Raw genomic sequence first — 20,395 nt, 5'->3', positions numbered from 1 at the left:
TAATCTACAGGATACTCTGATATGTATAAACTTAAATTTATACAAGTATGCTTAGTTGTAATATTTTAACTTATTATACTTTATACATGCATAAGAAACAAGGGAGGTTACACGTGGATGCACAGTGCCTTAAGAAATTGGATTACTAGTGTGTTCTTTGTAACAATTGAACATGTCAATCTAATATCTGTTTTTTTTGAACAAATTGGCTTGCTAAGACATGTTGCCACTATAAGAGTTAATCACACAAGACAATAGTTTTAGATTTTATTAATTATTTTAAAAGACCTCAACTTCTGAGTAATTTTTTGTGACAGATATGAAATTATATACCAATTATTTTTATAAAGGCATAAACCGAAATGAACTACAACACATTCTCATGATATAATTCATGCAGTTTAAAAATTTCGTGATACAGAAGTGGTTTGAGAATTTGATAAAATCACATATGAGATTTGATCCTCGGTTATTGAGAAAAATCACACCACCAACATTGTGAACAGCCCTTGTATCAACCAAGTTAATTTCACTGTGAAGACCAAACTAAATAATATATGGATTAAAAATTTGTTTGTTTGCCCAATCCAGCACATAACTAAAATAGAATTAAACTTAAAGATGTAATAATATAGATAACACTAAGAACAAAGGATAAATGAACTCTCAAAACTCAAACATCCTCTGGAGTCTCACTTCCCTGGGGTACCATGTACTTTAATTAGTATGTAACGAGTCGGTGGTCCATATTTTTTTTTTTTTTATCATTTTTACTAAATTTCGTAAAAAAATTAATGTTAATATGCTAAAAATTAGTAGTTCAATCATTTAATTTCCAACTTATGATCATATAACTATAAAACAATAAACATAACTCAAAATATGAAAGATTTTCTACAATTATAGGGACACTTAATTTTAATTAGTGGGGGCACTTTATAAGATACATATATTTATTTTATAAAATATTAATTAAAAACTGCTAATTATTATTTTAGTGGGGCACGTGTTCCCACAAGCACCTACATATATCTGTTAATTAAAAGCTGATAATTATTATTTCAGTGGGGCACGTGTTCCCACAAGCACCTACGTATATCTGCCAATGCCATTGCCCTCATGCATAAACTACAACAACCACCTCAATATTTCCTTCTATTAAACACAAGTATTATGCAAAGATATTAATCAACAATTCACGTAAGTAGTTATAATTTAAAAAGTAAAAGTAAATAAACAATGATACATAGGTAGATAGATAGTGTCAAGGTCACAGTTACAAAGAAAAGTTTTGAAATGAAAATAGAGCACAACAACATAACTAAGGTCAAATAACGAAAAAACTAAAAAATATCCTCGTATTTACCCCTAATTTCTGGCTAACTGCTACAACTGCAATACTTGAACAAACTGAAAATACAACAGGAAACCTGGCATCTAATAAAGTTCTTCTAAGCCTACTGAAACTGAGCAACAACACAACCTACGGGCTCCACCAGCTGTCCCGTCTAAAATCAGCTAACAACTCTCCTCTAAACATCACAGTTCAGGATTTCCCTCAACACATAGAGCATCCACCTTAGTAACTTATGAACTTTACGGGCCTTAACAGTAGTATCACTAGAGAAAGGTCCATCATCCAAGCGTCTACGTGTAAGCTGCTTAAACATCCCATCCGAACACGCCACTTTGGCTCTGACACCATCATCCGCTGTCGAGACTCATAAGTTATCATATCCACAAAAGCTCTCAACTCACGCATACGAGTAAACATAAAGTCACGATCTCTGGCCAAATCAGCATCCACGTGGGCAGACATAGGTAAGGTAGTGGCCCTAGAAGGAATATGGGACTCAGTAGTATGTGCTGGAGAATATGACATAACAGATGTGGGCTCAGGTGGTGGCATCATAGGACAAACGGGCATTGAGGTAATGGTGTCCTGAAAGGGGTCCTCATCAGTATCAAAACTAATATAGCGTGGATCCTGGGATGGAGGTGGAAGGGTATCAATAGGAGAGTTAGGTGGGCTAACAAGAAGGGTCGACTCAATATCACTACCATCTGTACTGCTATTGGGATCCTGACACCAAAATATAAAACATGAAACCAAGGAAACAATATTAGAGTTATCTTAAATCTAAAACTAACTTAAATCCCTATCTTGACCTATCCATCAAGACTATTGCTGGTAGTCTTAACTCAACTTTATAGATCAATTCTTATTAAGTTAAATTAATTTATCTAATAACATTAAAATATAATTACATTTCTATTCTTGTTGAACATATTAAAGTCCGACTCATCCAGCAGGCGTACAAAATAATTGAAGAAGTTGTATGTAATTTTTAGCTGATTAGCATGTCAAAGAGAAATAATATGATATGTATTGTTAATTGAATAATTGTACATGTATATAATTCAATTAATTAGCTAAGTTTCACAATATTCTTGAAAATATTAATAGATGTGTTATTTGATCACTTTTCATTCATCAGATATATATATATATTTTTGGTTTTATACCATTATTATAGTAGTATTATTCAAGAAAATTAAGTACAAATTCCAATCATGATAAACAATCGAGTAGTCTCAGAAAATGACCATATCTGCCACACAAATTGGTGATGACATGGTATATACAAACTTGACTATTAATTTATTTATGAAAATATTAGCTTTGAAAATTCTTTTTTTCAAACCATCTTTTTGAAATATTTTCAATTAGTTGTGTTATATGGGGAAATATTTGAAATTTATTTATGGTTATAGTAAACATAAAGAGAACAATGGTTACATTCTTATAATTAATTGAAAGGTTTGATGTTGGGCATCTTAAACTTCCTTGAGATGTGAACATTCATTATCTCTTCAGTGAAATGTTGGAGTTGGATCGTCGGGATCTCCTAGGAGCATTAGATCACTTGGATCGGCCCTTGGGGCAACATCCCTTCTTGATATTGGACTGTTCAGGTCTATAATTGGCGGGGGATCTCTCCGCCTCGGAGGAAGTGGGGGTCTTGGGGTCAGGTGCGCCTCCAGGTCGCGCTTCAGCTTTTGGATCTCAGCTTCATGAGTCCTGATCCTCTTCTGTACTTCTTGGGGATTCGTCCCTTGGGTGCTCTTGGGACGCTGATTAGCATCAGGCATCGGTTCTTTACCAGCACGCCCCCTTCTTGGAGCCACATCATCATTCAAAGATTCAGAGACTCTTTCAGTATAAGGTTCAGAGAATTCTTGATCCTCTGGAATGGGAGCCAAACCGCGTATATAATGGGGCGTCTGCCCTTGTGCTTCACTCTGCTTGGAGTGCCCACTCCCTCTAACCTCAAGATATAGGGGCATCCCGTAAGGGGGTTAGTGGTCAAAATTATAGACTATTCATATCCAACGAGTTGAGGATTCAAAGGTGTTTGTAATTGCTGAAATTGGGGATTCGTCCCTTGAAAAGTCGGGGTATTCGTCCCTTGAGGCTGTGCCTCGGTTGCTCCTACCAGAACCCCTCCTTGGGTGGAGGCGTAGGTTGAATGCGGGGGTATCTCTACTACTGACGAGATTGATTGAGTTGTCCCAACCGGTGTTCCTTCAGGGGCATTGTTTCTGCGTCGTGTGTTCACCATGGTTGTTGTTATGCTTTCCCACAGACGGCGCCAAATGTTATGGATTTTTTTTTATCGTAGGTAACCCGCAGCCCCTACCCTTCGGGTGCGCATTGGGTAAACCCTAAATGCTCACGCAATAGCCTACAAACCACATGAACCAAGGTAAAATGCATTTAAGCGACAGGCTCTGGCTCAAGAGCCATAATCATAAATTCTCCTCCAGTGGGAATCAAACCTGTGACCAAGAGGATAGTTATCCCATCATTAACCAACTGAGCCAACCCTTGCGGGCCCAAATGTTATGGATTAAATAACTAGGTCGTATTAATTGCTATGGTTCGTGTGCTTCGAGGCTCGATTTGACTGCTCTTGTGTTTCGTGACTCAATTTGCCTTTACAAGATGCATACGTACCTTGCTGTATGTCAAGAATGAAGTAAAAAACGTAGTTCTAATTTGTGGGGTGAGACCCCTTATATAGACATGGAATGCCTTTGAATTAGATTAAGGTTAGGAGACTTGGTGGACAAGTCTCGGATTTAGAGTGGACTTTGGAGTCCTATATTGCAGGAAATTGTTTTCTTGTCCCTTGGGGTTTCTTGGAGGTCAATCTCCAAGGAGTCATATCCCTATTTGGATTCCATTTGTCAGCTGATTTTACCCATATTAATTAATTACGAAATTAATTAATATTCAGGGTTTTGAACCCTTTAAAATGGGCTGTACTGTCAGCCCGATCCGGGCATAATTAATGTGATATTAATTGCACAATCAAGGCTTATTTTTCTCCCTATCACTAATATTTTAGATAATATATCTGTATTTTAAAAAATTATTTACTATTTATATCAAATTTTACAGTTATTATATCTTACTTAATTAAAAATAAATTGTATTAAATTTTTGAAATCTATATATTTTATCTAAAATACTAGAGTTCATAACTTTTAATTTGGTTATAGTAGTGCTGAAGTAAAATATGTAAAAATTAACAAAATATAATATTTACCTTCTCTTCACATTTTGGAAGGTATCTGTTTGATATTATATGACTTTAATGATCAAAATAATATCCCCGTTAAAATTATTAAATATATTGATATATCGTATCCACTTTAGTGACCCATTGATATTTAGCCCATTCATCAATATTAAACATTACCAATATGTATACCATTTCATCAACACCATGAATCTCACTGAAAATGTAGAAATTATTCAATTAATTAAAATTCCTCAAACCATGTTATACTCAATTTTCAAATTAGATTCGATTATTTATATACAATTATTATTCTTTACTGGACATCACATCAATAAAACTAAGAACTACAATAATTAGGACACATGTTTTATTGATAGAAGAACAAGAAGCCCCTTGCACAAAGGAGGCATGACAAAGGCTTAAAATCAACAGACATCGAAACATAAGAACAGAGAAAAAGACACAACAAATTACATCCAAACTAAAAACCACATAAGAAAAGAACTCAATACAAACACCATGCCCTAAGGCTTATTGAGCAACAGGCTCTACAAAACACAACAGTAAAATCGAGAAACCCTTGTATAGCTTTGATTTGATGACAAATCAAATAAGGGTACAACTGATCGGCTACATCACTTAGCAGCAGTACCATCATCATCATTCTTCTTCCCTTCATTCTTCACATTCTCATCGTCATACCTAATCCACCTCTGAACAGCAGGAGTCAGCATGAGAGCCCCATTTTTCACAGTCACCGTCGGAACAGAAGACGATGCCACTGGATCAGCATTGCCAGAAACCATAGAGCTGCTCCCACCACCTGCTGGTTTATCACGGAGATCAAACAGAAAATCGTAATAGTTAGTTTCATTGACAACCTCAAGAATGTCATCCTTACGAAGAGTGCGACGTCCAGCATGCTCAGCCTCAAGCCAAGACTTGATGGTGAGTTCTTGAATAAATAACTCAGCAGCCTTAGCTAAAAGAACTGGAGTTTCATTGGCCACCAATTCAACATCGGGATCGGCCCTCATGATCTTCTTGATTCGTGACAAAGGAAATACATGTTTCTTGATTACGATATGTTTTTTCTTGGCCATCTGTTGACGTTGATAATTCCAGAAACGAGCAAGTATAATCTTGCGTTGGTGAGCAATGTCATTGGGGTTGGGTTGAACCAATTGATCACGTGATGATAATTTATTAACATCATTGACTTGTTTTGGTTGTTTTTTAGGGTTGGTTGAAGACATTATGCAGCTGGATTTGAGATTTCTTTTAGGGTGTTGAGACTAATGAGTAGTTTCAGTACGAGTACTGATTTTAGTTTGTGGGGCATGGTTTATGTAAGGTTTTAAGCTAGAAAAATGTTGGCCATAGTATCCATTTGATTCAATATTGTTGTAAGTTTGCAATTAAATGGTAACTAAAAACTTCTTTACATAATTAGATAGCAATAAATAGGAGTAATTAATTTGATCTACCAGTCATTATCAGTAAATACTATATATAAGGATATCTACAAGAGTTTTTGTAATCTTCATCTTCTCTCTTATTGATTAATTAATTAGAAACTCATATTATTTTTGTTTGATTTGACATCCAACTTTATTTTATTTTTGCTTAAGAAAGTTGGTAAATTAATTAACAAACAATACTTAACTTCATTTATCTAATCATCTAAAAAATATTTAGTGTAATGTAAATAAACATATTACAATATATAATATTTATTTTTAAAAATTATACACAATATTATTATTGAATTGATGCAGGATTAATTTCTAAACACTACATAGCCATTTAATTTAATATTTGAAAGAGAGAACATATGTCTATTAACTTAATAACATTATATTTTTGTCATTAAATGATGATCCCCATATTTATCATTGGGTGAAAAAAAGAATAACACTACTCAAAAACTAAAATTTAAAATTTAAACAAACCTCTAGCTAGCATTAAATCTCTCATGGAGCGTAATTTTTAACATCTAATCTCAAATAAATTGCTCCATGTGTATATATAGTTCAATTTTTCACCGGTAAACATTAAAAAATTAAGCATATATCATAAATATTGTATCAAACTTGCTTTGATTATACATAATTTGTGAATATGTTTCATTCTTTAATGTCAAACCTATTTCAGAGTTGGTTAGTGGTTGACTAGTCATCAACACAAGTATAATTTATAAGGCCTTTTGTCTTTTTCTTTTAATGTCAAACTTATTCTTTTTATCATTTTTTAGACAAAGTTGGTTAGTCATTAAAAGCATAATCTCCAAAATGTTATTAATTCATTTATTAATAAAAATCATCAGCACTAACCAATAATGTCATGTATAACATACACTATGTAAATAGAATGAGAAACACCTGTTATAAGTTTATTGACTCTATACAACACAAGGTAGACAAGATCCCAAATTCCTAGCTGGACTAACCTTAAATAGAATGAATTCATGAAATAGTCATAAAATGTTATTTTAATATCTATTACATTAAAAAAAGTTGTACAAAATAAAATGGTGCATCTTGAAAAGCATATCCAAGAAAAATAATAAATTTCTGTTTGAAAAAGAAAAGAAAATGTTCGACTAAAACTTTTAACATATTCTAAATGATGTTATTAATATATACTATCTATACTTCTATACTATACTATAATAACCGAAATGAGGTATATTTTGGTATGCTGTTTTTTGGTTGGTTCGGTTATCCACATTTTCGACCCTTGGATCTTTTCAATCAAGCAGATCAGGACACCGTTAGATCTAAATACTAAAATAATATACAGTACTCAAATTTTTAGATTCGAATCCCGCCAACAACAAAGATTTATACTGTCATTTTACACTATTCAAGCTCTTAGGTTTGAAATCCGCCGACAACAAATATTTATATTATTGAACCTGAAACTTGAGTAGTTAATTGTCCAAATCTCATCAATTATATACTATTTAATATTAACTAAAACAAATTTATTATAATTTTTAAATATTAATGAAAATCCGTGTATGTCAAGGGTTGTAAAGCTAGTTATTATAAATTATTATGTCTTGATATATTATAAATACTGTTTGGAAAAAAGTGTAAGATGATTTACTTAATCCATTATGTCTATATTCACAAAGTTTGACATGTTTATATTCACAAAGTTTGAAACTTGCAAAATTTAGGACGGTGCGGGAGTTGAAGGATTACTAATGTTTCCTCGATAATGTGGCAACTAGCATAATAACCCGTGCGAAACACGAGTCATTTTCTTGAGTTTTTTTATGCATCATGTATTTATAATGTTTGTAAAACAACTCCAACAATATCCGTATATCGGCTCTTGAGTCAAATTTTGAAGAAATGGAGATAAAATTTCTCTCCAACAAGCTCCAAGTCCCCATTTGTAACATTAGGAGCTTCAAATGTTTCCTCACTTTTAGGAGTGAATATCCCCTCTACTATTAGGAGTGAATATCCCCTCTACTATTATTATATTATATTTTTGTTACCCGTTATTTTATATTTAATGAAAGAATATAAACATGGTAGTAAGTGTACGTTTAAAACGAAACGATTAATCTTAATCTGTAAAATGCCGTTAGTATGTTTACAAATAAAAAACTACAAATTAACATATATGTTGAATACAGAGTTGACCAAAATTTTGAATTTTATTTAAATAAACTATATGTATTGCTATATATTATTACTGAGTTAACTACTAACTTACAATTAACTTACTCAATTTGAAAAGATAAAAAATGCAAAACTGAAGTCATAATAACTTACAATCATAATATACAATAATGTAAAATTTACATTATTGTTAATATTAAAGTTGATTTTAATGAAAAATATTAATTTTTGAAATTCAACTTATGTATGGGAAAATGTTAGTTTTTTATTTATACTACTGTTAACAAAGTAAGATTAAGTTATATGTATGTGTGTGTTAGCATGTAAATTATTGTATGTTACATCCCTTGGTAAGTTATAATGGTTTCTATTATTTATATGCTAAATATCTGATTTATGTACATGTATAATCATTATTAACATCTAGTGAGATAATTGATTACTTAAATAACATGCATTTATAATTATTCAAAAATTAAAATTCTGTAATAAATAAATTGCTATAATTTATATATGGTATTCACATTATCAATGACAAATAATCGATATCTATTTTTTACGCAACCGGGTATCAATCATGGTTGTAACATAAAAATGAATTATATATTTTTAAGACTTATTATTGATATTCATGATTTTTTTCAAGAATTCGAAAGAAAAATTGTATTTATATCGTTATTTAAACCGTTTTTAAGTTTCTTTCATTACGACTCTAATATTTCTTCATATAATAATTTGATAACATTTTATACTATTCTTCAAAAATTAAAAAATTTCAGTTCGATAAAATTTTATAAATATGAGTTGAACTGGTTAATTTTTTCAAATTATTGAACAATATATGTTTTTTCCTTAAATAATACAAAATGCATTGAATCAAATGCTACAATATAATATAGATATAACTTTTATTTGAATAATTTAAAATATTAAAATAATTCAAAATATTTGTACAATATCATCTTGATCAATGAATATTGTTGATCTAAAAGAATTCTTTTAAAAAGTTAGTTTTTTTTAAATGAAAAATAAATCGATTTAATATATAATCGTAGTTTTAACAAATCTAGTGACATCTCATTTCAAATTTCAAATATTCTTAAAATTGGGACAAATCCCAAAAATAATAATGCGTTACCAGTGAAATTAATAATTTTACTATAAATAATTAATTGACTTGATCCTATAAAAACCTCAAACACATTAATTTATATTAACATAAGATATTAAAAAATTCCACATTATTGGTAAGATATTTTCGCCAAGCTTATAATTTAAATTTATTAAACGTAGAATGTGACGATGTTTTTCGGCTGGGTCATGTAGTCAAATTTCGAGTATTTTTTGAACAATGGGCCAAGTTCTAAAATGTATTGACTCATTATAATTCGAACTTATCTAAATATGTAATACCAATATAAATTATTTATATATAAGCGATTCTATATTCAATATTTTTAAAAAAATTATATATGTACATTTTAGTTACTTATTATAATAAAAAATATGTTAAAAATATATGAGATATATTTTCAAACTAAAAAATGATTAATAAATAAGATAATAATCCATTTATGTACTATGCCTAATTTTATATCGGTAATTCAATTTTTTAAAATTAACTGTACAAATATCAACTAACTATCTTTTTTTGCGGAATTCAAATAAGTATATTTAAAGTTAAATAAAATATTCATTTAGCACACTTATATATTATGTATATGATAAAAAACATATGTGACAATATGGTGTACTGATAAGAGGATGTATAGTTGAATAAAATAATTTGAGTTGATTCCCACGAACCGCATATTTTGTTATTAATTTTATAGGTTATATAAAATTTGGAAGAATTGGTTCCTAAATTATAAATTGGGGTAAATCATATGCAATAATGAAAATAGTGTGAGTTAAAAAAAGATAACTAAAAGAATATTTCTGTTTACTATCGCTCCATACAATAAAATGTAAAGTAGCCGGAACATGTAATCTTCTTGCCGATCATCTTCCTAAAACAAAAAAAAGAGATACTGGCATTTTGTGCTCCTTAATTTTCGCTAAAAATCAATTTTATGTATCTACTTTCACAAATTGCAGTTTACACCTCCTTCTTTAAAATGCGATCTATGTTGCACTATTTTTGTTAATTTTTTAGTCCAAATTTTTGTCTTTAACAACATATATAATTTATTCGTGAAAAAAAAAGACGAAATATATTGTAGAAGACAATAAATAAGACTAAAAATTTAGACAAAAAAGGTGCATATTGAATAGGATATGCAAACTGAAATTTCCGAAAATATATATACAGAATTAACTTTTGATCAAATTTAACTAGTGTAAAATACAATCCTCTCGACAAAAATTATGAGCAGGGTTTGGAAGTTATATTACTCAGGCTTTCCGTTATTTTCACATCCTTTCTTTCCTGAAAAGAAAAGTATACCTAGGGCTTTATATATTACTCCTTCATTCCCCATTCATCCAAACTCATCTTTGCATATAAATTTTGTTTCACTACATTTGCCTTTTTACCGCCTCCCTGGTACTAGCCGGCCGCTTGTGGAAATCCCAAGTTAAGTAATCAACTCGATTTAGGCAATAGTAAAATAGTACTTGAAGCAAATACCAAGGTTCATGCAATAAGATCAATATATTTAACTGAGAGTAAGTTAATTAGTCACCTGGCCGAAACTGGAAATTAACATATATAGCTTTCTTACTAAATGTCTTTGTGGGTTAATCAGAATACAACAGACACTAATTATCAATAAAATCTAGACTAACATCCAAAATTTATCAAATAAGGCTACACGGTAAGACATCAGCCACCAATTAGAACACGATGTCGACAACATATACTAATTAAATAAAAACTAAATCAAGATGCATATTCTCGAAGTTCACTCGGTAAATAGAAACTAAATCAAGACGCATATTCTCGAAGTTCACTCAGTAAATGAATACAGGCTACTTACTAGAATACAAAATCAATAAACAAGAAAAGTTGCAATGTTTGATCTATACTTATGGTGACATGAGTAACAATGTCTGAATTTTTTAAGTTACAAGATAAGTTCCTCTTCCTAATCTGGGTATGCCTCTAGAACGACTGCTACAAATGAGGACTATAGACACCATCAATCATGAGCATGTGCTTAATTAATGACTAGAAGCTCCAACGGCAACGCTGCAGGATCAAGCTCCCTGGAACTTTGGGGAACATTTGGAGCTTCTTGACCTGTAAGCGAGTAAGACATTACCTGATGAGAAAAGCGAAATATCTCTTCTTTTGGTATAATTGTCCTTGCTTCTTCTGCATCCAAAGGCCGACAAAACACAGACTTAAAACCAGCAACTTCCACCAGAGGAATAATTGTCACACCTTTGCCCACATTGTCCTCTTCAATCACTTCCACCACATCATATTTATGCTTTTCTTCCTTGGTGGTATGTTCATTCCAATTAGGGGACCAGTTTCTATAAAGAGCCCATACATCTCCTTTTTTTGGGAAGATCTGATATACCTTAGAGGACTTAGTCCACCCTGAGACTCTGTGAGAGAATGAGTTCAGTGTATTATTGATTTGTTTTTTCCCAACCCAGAATTCTCCACATGTTTTCTGAAATCCAGAATCAATCCAATTTATTGGTCCGAGCTCCTTGTTGCTACTGGAGTTTAGCCAGCTAATCTGCAGCTTAAATGATCTCTTTGAAAGCACTTTCTGGATTAGAGCATATAAACGCGGCATTCCATCATCATTGTCATACACAGCCCAGACCTGGTTCTCACGAAATGACGGCGCGGTTCTTTCCTTGTCAAAATCGTGGAAATCCGAATCTGGAACCTCCATAGTCAGTAACCCATCTAGTCCAGAATTTTCTTCAGTTGCATTTTCTATATTGTGGACAGCATCGCATTCATTCTTTTTCTTAGCTGCAGCACTCCATTGATCTATCTTATCAAGAATTGCAGTTCTAGCCTTTCTCACCAGTAAACTGGTATGGTCTGGTAATTTCTTCCTACTGCTGCTCTTGCTACTCCCAGACACACTTATCTTTTCTCCTCGATGATTACTCATGTCACGTTGAGATGCACCTTTCTGACGATCAACCCCACTTGCAGCTGCCATGTCATTTTGAGGCACATTTTTGCTGCTATCGTGTATGGGACCAACCGAGATATTCCTTTGATAATCTTTAATACCTTCACTAGAAAAGGATCCAGCAACAGAAGGCAAACCGATCCCTGATTCCCCAAGATAAATGCGCGGGGCCTTCCCTCTACTTGCGCTCGTTTGATCTCCTCCTTCATATCCTCTCTTCAAGCTTACACGTGATGGCTTAATCAACTCTTTAGCATCCAAAACTTCTGTTCCGCCATTTCCATGCTCTCCAGAGACATTGTGCATATCAGGCTGAATGTTCCTGATGTTGGACCAAGGGGTATTCCTTGGTGGTGGCGCATTACTTGCTTGAGAATTTCGGCAAGGACTAAGCACTTGAAGACTGGGAACTGTAACAGACGAGGAAACTAGTGTCTGGTTACTTCCATACTCTCCCCAGGCATTGTACAAAGCAGGTTGTATATTCATTTGGCCGGACCAAAAGGTATTTGGTGGTCGCGGAGCATATTTTGCACTAGGATTTGGGCATGCAGTGCTCACTTTTGGATTAAGAACTGCAGCAGATGATGAGACTGGAATTTTTCCACTTACGGACTCTCCCGAGACATTCTGCATAACAGGCTGAATATTCCTTTTATTGGACAAAAATATATCTGATGGTCGTGGAGCATAATTTGCTTGGAAATTTGGGCGAGGACTGATCAGTTGTGGACCAGGATCTTTAATAGCAGCAAAACCACTCCTTTGGTCCCTTGTTCCAGTGTTGCAGTTATTTTTCGACCTCTTTCGATGACTTGTTACAGCATTATCAACATTTGAGAAGGCTTTTGAAACATTTTCATTAGCTGAAGTCGCCTGTCCCACAATCATGGCATTCTGTTGCATTGCCCACAATCTTCTCAAATCATATGCTTCTCTTTCGAATTTATTAGACAATATACTCCACGCTTTGTCCAAAATTTTATATGTTTCTAGGGAATCATGTAAACTCTTAGCAAGTTTCACATAACAGTGTTTCAGTGTTTGAATATCAGCACAAGGATCCACACCAAGGACGGTGTACCAGTCTACTTCCTCGCTCTCATTGGAAACGTGCACATCAAGGTTCCCTATAAATTTGAAAATTATTTCGAGCTCTGGAAACAAACTTTGCACCTTTTTAGAAAAACATATGGCTCCTCTAATATCCTTCTCTTGAAGTTTTGTCTCCAAAATCTGTTTTGCCCTCTTAGCATCCAGTTCAACAGACTCCATTTTACTCAAGTTCAGGCTCTATGCACAAACTTATGACAAGATGTGAAAGCACGCCGATGTTTTCGCCTGCAGAATGCAGATATTCTATTAAGCCACACAATCTGTAATAAGAACCAAATTCATAAGCTAATGTAAGTTAATTGCTTCACGCATAAATAGTAATGGATGCCAAAAGGAAGATTTACTACATGAGATTAGTGCATCAAGAAGGGCATGAATGACAGTAGTAAATTTTAGAACAGATATGTAAACATCAGTTATTTTTTTGCTAACTATAAACTTCATACTTATTCAGAAGAATGTTTCCTACATTCAGCAGAACCCTGGAAACCAGTTAAGAAAATAAATTAAAAAAGTAAAAAGTACTTGCAAAATCCTGATAAAGCGGCGCAGTTCCAGTGTATTTAATGTCTGAATGTTGCATCACTGCAATCATATAAGTATCTATATATCCAACCACAAGGGCTACGTGTCTTCCATTAATCGGTCCTCAATATCTTTTGGAACCTTTCTTTTGAGGAAACGTAAAAATAGTCAAACAAGGAACAAACCAGCCGTAGTACCAAAGTAATGAATTAGAAGCGTTGAAAATATAATAAATAGCGTATCAAGAATCTAGTCCGGGTGATGTCTAATTACAGTGACAACTTTGGATATGTTTATGGTTATATATCCGACAAGAAGACTAGGCACGAGAGCCACTTGCCTTCCTTTGATCAATACTAAAGATCTTTACACCTATTCTCGAGGGAAACAACAATTTGAAAATTATACAACGCACGAACCAACCATTGCACAGATATTTCAAAACTGAAATGGCCTGGGAAGATAGAAAATCCGATTGAACATCACTTGCACTATCTATTTATTTATAAGTCAAAATCATTACATGTTTGTTTAAGATAAAAGAATTAACACAATCGGAGGTAGATATATTAACAAGTGATATCAAAGGGGAAGGAAAGTAATAGTAAATTTACTAAAAGCTAAGTTGAATAAATCACAGCTAAATTGATATGTACCAATTCAAGCTCTCAGAAAAAATATTCCAACCCTGGACATAGCAACAATTAAACTCTGTCAACCATGGCAAGAAAATTTAGTACTGAAATACAATAAAATTGAACATTAAATCCTCAAGGTAAAATAACCAATATGAAATACAGAGGCTAGATTGTACAGATAAGCATCAATTAAGTGCAAACTAATACAACACATAAATCAAGCAAAGAGGGGTTCATTATTCATTTTTATGGTAACAAAATTCAACAAAACATAGAAACATAATATATATACATTCAACAAACCATACAACACTAGCCTTCTTGATCATAAGAAAAAAAACCAATAAAGTCTAAGCAACAACCAGTGCTTGTCTTATTAGAAATGAACAGGTACGAGCATAAAATGAATACGATTGAATAGACAATAATGTGAAAAATTGTAAAAGTTATGAAAATTGTACCTGGTGTTTCACGGGGAAGTAAGCTGAATGCGAAGCGCTGGGCGAAAAGAAAAATGAGAAATGAATTTGGTATTTGTTGTTATTGCAATGAGAGAGAATGCAACAGTATATGTATGGGGATATATGCTGAGGATTTAGTTGCACTTTGAGACTTGTTGTTGTGAGTGTTGTGTTGTGTAACCGAGCTTAAACCTCAGGCATGCTATATTTAGGCACAGAGATGAGTCAAGCATTTTGTGGGCCCCGATACTTCTTCTGTAGCGATTGTTGGTATATTTAGCTGTAACAAGGATTTCATTCTCAATATTTAGTCCCATTGATTTTCCTAAAAAGGCCTTTCTATCAACAAGTTTGGCTTTTTTTCATTAAAATTGATAGGCAGGAGGAGATTATACTTAATTTGGATTTTATATAGTAAAGACATTTAAATTTTATTTTATCTTTTCAAATCTGGAGATATAATAATTTATCTCATATTTTGTTGATATTTATTTTCAGATTTTAAAATTTTGAAATATTTGATGTAAATTTCACATAACTTTTTCGGGTATAGAAATACTTATCGGGGATTACAAAAGATTTGTTAAATATATTGGCATTCAAAATTTTGTTGACCGTCAAATTTTATAAGATCGTGAATTTATTTTAATTTTTTGTAGGGAAGAAACTTTCATTAAGCAAAGAACTCAGTAGATACCATCTCCACAAACAGGTGGATACATGAAAATATTGGAATGATCTAACAAACATGGAACTCTAGCCATCCAATGAGCACCCATGTTTGCTTGATTTTTGATATGAATAATGGATAGGTCAGCTCGGTTTCCCAACATTTCCTTGCATTCATCAATGATGTGTCCAACTTCTACCTGGTAACTCTCCTTGGACTTTAAGGCCTGAACCACAACCTGTGCATCACTTTCGATCACCACATGCTGCAATCCAATATTGTTCACCAAGTTGATTGCTTCGCGAACTCCTCTAGCTTCTGCCTCCAACACAGAAACTTGTCCTACTATCTTCATATTTTTCCCGGTTACAAAATGTCCTTTGTCATCCCGAATAGTCATCCCTACCGTAAACATGTTTTCACCTTTCGTCAATCCAGCATCCACGTTCAATTTAAGGTAGCCTTCCTCTGGTGGTTTCCAGCTCACTTGATTCCTAATGGTTGCTTAGATTGTATGTTTCGACCATCTGTTTTGCACTTGTTTGCTTCCTACCAATCGTGCACTTGTCTTCTGCATATATCCACAGTAACCGCTGGATTTATGGTTTTGTCTTCCCACACCTTTTTATTCTTCGCAAACCATATACTGGATAACACTATTGCTGCAGCCTGGGCCATGTCTGAACTCCCCTTGCTAATCAGATCCAGTAACCAGATTGAGGCATCTTCTATATCTTGCAGCTTGATATCCACTCCCATAACATGCTAGCATTCCAGAGCATAAGAGCATTCACAGAACAAATGTCTTAAGTGTTCTATGTCAACACCACACATTGGGCAAATGAAAGTGGTAGCGATTCCTTTGCTTCTTAGTAACCATCTCACCGGGATGTTATTCTTACAAAATCTCCATAGAAAAACTTTGTGTTTCTGAGGAATCTGCATATTTCATAGTTTGTTCCATCCTTGAAGAGAATTCATGTTGATAACAACATTATTTTGATCAAACCATAATCTATATCTTGTCTTGACAGTGTATATACCCTTACTCGATCCTATCCACGCTATTCTATCCCTAAATTCTCTTTGAGGAATTTTCGTTTGAAGAATTAATTTGATATCATCCCTATGAAAATCATGTTCCACTTTATGCACATCCCGGACTTTGCTATTAGGATGGAAATAGAAGCACACCTTTTCATTCCTGATGATATTCAAATGACTATCTTCCACACGAAAATCTACCTTGCCCTGAAGCCATGGATCCTTAAATATACTTAATTCCTTGACATCTCCTAACACCCATCTAAACCCACCTTTTAACTTCTCATTTGCCTCCCAAATTCCTGACCAAATAAAGCTTGAATCATTACCCTTAACAGCTTGCAGTATGTGTCTGCCCGGAAAGTAACGAGCCTTGAATATACGAGTTACTAATGATTCCGACTTTTGGCAAAAATCCCAAATGTGTTTCCCCAAAAAAGCTACGTTGAACCCATGTCAGTCACGGAACCCCAAACTGCCTCTACTTTTTGGTACTGCCATTTTATTCTAACTCATCCATCTTATGCCATGACTATTACTACCATTCGATATCCACCAATAACCGTTCATCAGTTTTTCAATCTCTATACACAGCGTTTTTGGAATTAAAAAACATGACATGCTATATGAGAGGATTGTCTTTGCAACATTCTTGATCATAACAGTCTTGCCCGTTTTAGAAAGGATTTGATTACTCCAGTCCTGAACCTTTCTCCACACTCTTTCTTTAACAAACCCAAACACTATTTTCTTGGATCTCCCAACCAGAGAAGGGAGACCTAAGTATTTTCTATCTCCCAGACCATTTTATACTCCTAGAATATCTCTAAGCACCTGTTGTTTGTCCCTTCTGACATTGGCGCTGAAGAAAATAACCGATTTTTTATAGTTAATCACATGACCAGACTTATTACCATAGTCATTTAGAAGACTTTTGATGACCTGCGCTTCAACCTCAGTGGCTTTAAAACACAAAAAACTATCATCCGCAAATAGAAGGTGGATTATATGCGGGGTAGTTGAACAAATTTGACACCCATTAATCTTTCCTTCAGTTGCAGCAGAAGTAAGAGCGTTAGAGAGACCATTAACACAAAAGAAAAATAGATATGGGGATAGCGGGTCTCCCTGTCTCAACCCCCTCTTTGGTTTTATCGGTCCTACTGTACTCCCATTCAAAGCTATCTAATAATTAACCGATGCAACATAAAGCATGATCCATGTTATCCATTTGCTACTAAACCCCATTACTTTCATCCTCCATCTCAGATAATCCCAATCTACTCGGTCGTAAGCTTTGGAGATGTCAAGCTTTAAAGCTACCTCACCCTCGTGCCCTCTATAATTTTTTTCATGTAATGTAGTATTTCAAAAGCCACTAACACGTTATCTGAGATATTTCAACCCGATGCAAATGCCGACTGGTTTTCAGAGATTACGCCAGGAAGAATATGTTTGAGTCTGTTTGCGAGGACTTTTGCTACAATTTTGTATAACACATTACACAGAGCTATAGGCCGAAGGTCTGCCATTCGGTCTACTTATCTTTTTTCGGGATGAGAACCAGGGTCGTGTCATTTAGATTTTCAGGGAAGAAGCACACATTCAACCAATTTTTACAGCACTTAAAAACTTCCTCTCCAAGCAGGTTCCAGAAATGCTGGAAAAAGGCCGGACTAAACCCATCAGGGCCTGCACTTTTATCTAGGTGCATCTGCTTTATTGCTATGGTAATTTCCATAAAATTTATTTCTGTTGTTAGCTCTCTGTTGTGATCATCTATAATGACTCGTTCCCCATTATCAACCAACTCGTTCGACTTATCCTCGCTACCTGCATACACCTCCCTAAAATACTTCAACACCACATTACACATATCCTCCTGCTTATTAACCAAATCGTTCTCATCATTGTAGAGGTGAGTAATATGATTGAATTTCTTCCTTTTTGATGCAACAGCGTGAAAGAACTTCGACTTAATATCTCCCTCACTTAGCCAAAATTCCTTGGCTCTCTGTTTCCAATATAGTTCCTCATATAAGAGTAGGTCGTCAAGATTCTTTCGCTCCTCGAAATACTTTTTAACTCCCTCTTCATCACTTCTATTAACTAGTGATAAGTGGATTTTATATCTACTTGGAACGCTTCATTACAAGCATAATTTGGTATTTTGGACTCAAGTTGTTGATATATTTTTGTGTTATTGCATTTCAGGCATCAATTAAATGAAGAAAGGAGCTTTTCAAGGAAATATGCTGAAAATAGCTAAGAATTGAAAGCCTAGGAAATTCTCAAGTTGTAGAGAATCTCGTTAGTTTCACGTGGGCAGTTGAATCTCCTAATTCTGACGAGTAGAACTCAAGATACGGCCAAAAGAAGAAACTGCAGAAAAGTCCATAAGTCAAGCGCGTCCGCCCCCAAAACTAGAGCGGCCGCCCCGCGATGATTTGAGCGCGTCCGCCCCACCCTTTTTGCCCTAGAATCCCAATTTTAGTAGAATTTGATGATTTTGAGGGTCCAGGTCCACTAGGGGCTTATATATAGTGATAAAAAGACGTTTTTAACAACAAAGAGCGAGAGGAGATCAATACGAAGACCTAGAGAGCACAAGACGGCTACGGAGAAGAAGATTTTTGTATTCTTCAATATAGTTGTACTTCGGATGCTTGTTTTTTGATTTATACTTGAACCCCAGTACTCTTATATTGTTTTATATCATGTATTCCTCGGAACCCATGATGACGATGAGTTCGGTTATGAACTAATCGTTATCGTGGGGTTCTAACGAATTTACTTATGGATTTCCATAGTTAATTTGTTTCAATATCTTGGTGTGTGTTGATTGATTGATATCCTAGTATTGGTTGTGCTTATTTGTCTTATGTGCGTAGCTAACATATAAGATAACGAGTTAATCTCTATTAAAACAAAAGTGAATATAGAGGTTTAGAACTTGCCATGCTAGCATAGGTTCTGTTATTCCCAGTGGACTAACAATGAGATTTACAGAGGGGGGGTTGAATGTAAATCTCAAAACTTTTTCAAGTTTTGAGCAATTTGTAAGACTAAGTGTTTGAGTGATCAAATGTGTGTGAATTGCTTGGAGCTGATGCAGACAGATATATATTTAAACACAAATGAAATGAACACAAAGAACTTAAAAACTTTTCTGGTGGATTTGTTGTTCCACCAGAGATGTGTTATTTCAGAAAATCTGTGATTCAAAATTAAATCACAGCTGCTTCCTAGTACAAACTAGATGATTTTCTCTCTTGATATTTCTAAACAGCTCAGGGAAAATTCATATCTAATTACTAGCTACTACTTGGTTTATATAACACCAAGTTTACAAGTGAAGACAAAGATAAAGTACAATAAGACAATAGTTCTCCACTTGTTTCTGTTCCATTTTTATCCAGTGTAATATGGAATTATCTGTTGACTTTCCATTATGAACCAGACTAAAAACGGCTGCTTTTTCTGCTGTTCCTAAAATAGGCTACCACATCTCTGTCAATCCATGTACCTCTGTCAGCTTTGTTAACTGTCACTATCAACTGCTATGAGACTGAGCATCCGTTGAAGCTTTCATCCGTTGATGGCTTTAT

The 20,395-nt window shown here is 33.9% G+C and overlaps 3 protein-coding genes across 3 annotated transcripts; all 3 read right to left on the bottom strand.

The window, feature by feature from the left end:
- Nucleotides 1-5,224: 5,224 nt before the first annotated feature.
- Nucleotides 5,225-5,845, bottom strand: LOC141665259 (nuclear transcription factor Y subunit C-2-like). The gene has a single exon (XM_074471239.1). The coding sequence runs from the start codon at nucleotides 5,843-5,845 to the stop codon at nucleotides 5,225-5,227; it is 621 nt and encodes a 206-aa protein (XP_074327340.1).
- A 5,409-nt stretch (nucleotides 5,846-11,254) lies between these two features.
- Nucleotides 11,255-15,232, bottom strand: LOC141667905 (uncharacterized). The gene is made up of 2 exons (XM_074474548.1): nucleotides 15,074-15,232; nucleotides 11,255-13,674 (listed from the first exon to the last, which is right to left on the bottom strand). The coding sequence occupies exon 2, from the start codon at nucleotides 13,606-13,608 to the stop codon at nucleotides 11,386-11,388; it is 2,223 nt and encodes a 740-aa protein (XP_074330649.1). The 5' UTR covers nucleotides 13,609-13,674; nucleotides 15,074-15,232; the 3' UTR covers nucleotides 11,255-11,385.
- Nucleotides 15,233-15,759: 527 nt separating this feature from the next.
- LOC141665258 (uncharacterized) lies at nucleotides 15,760-18,663 on the bottom strand. The gene is made up of 4 exons (XM_074471238.1): nucleotides 18,408-18,663; nucleotides 16,938-17,227; nucleotides 16,297-16,508; nucleotides 15,760-16,237 (listed from the first exon to the last, which is right to left on the bottom strand). The coding sequence occupies exons 1-4, from the start codon at nucleotides 18,661-18,663 to the stop codon at nucleotides 15,760-15,762; spliced, it is 1,236 nt and encodes a 411-aa protein (XP_074327339.1).
- Nucleotides 18,664-20,395: the final 1,732 nt, after the last annotated feature.

The sequence above is a fragment of the Apium graveolens genome, chromosome 6, assembly GCF_009905375.1.
Source record: "Apium graveolens cultivar Ventura chromosome 6, ASM990537v1, whole genome shotgun sequence".
Classification (NCBI taxonomy): Eukaryota; Viridiplantae; Streptophyta; class Magnoliopsida; order Apiales; family Apiaceae; genus Apium; species Apium graveolens.
This window is presented reverse-complemented; position numbering and strand designations above follow the sequence as displayed.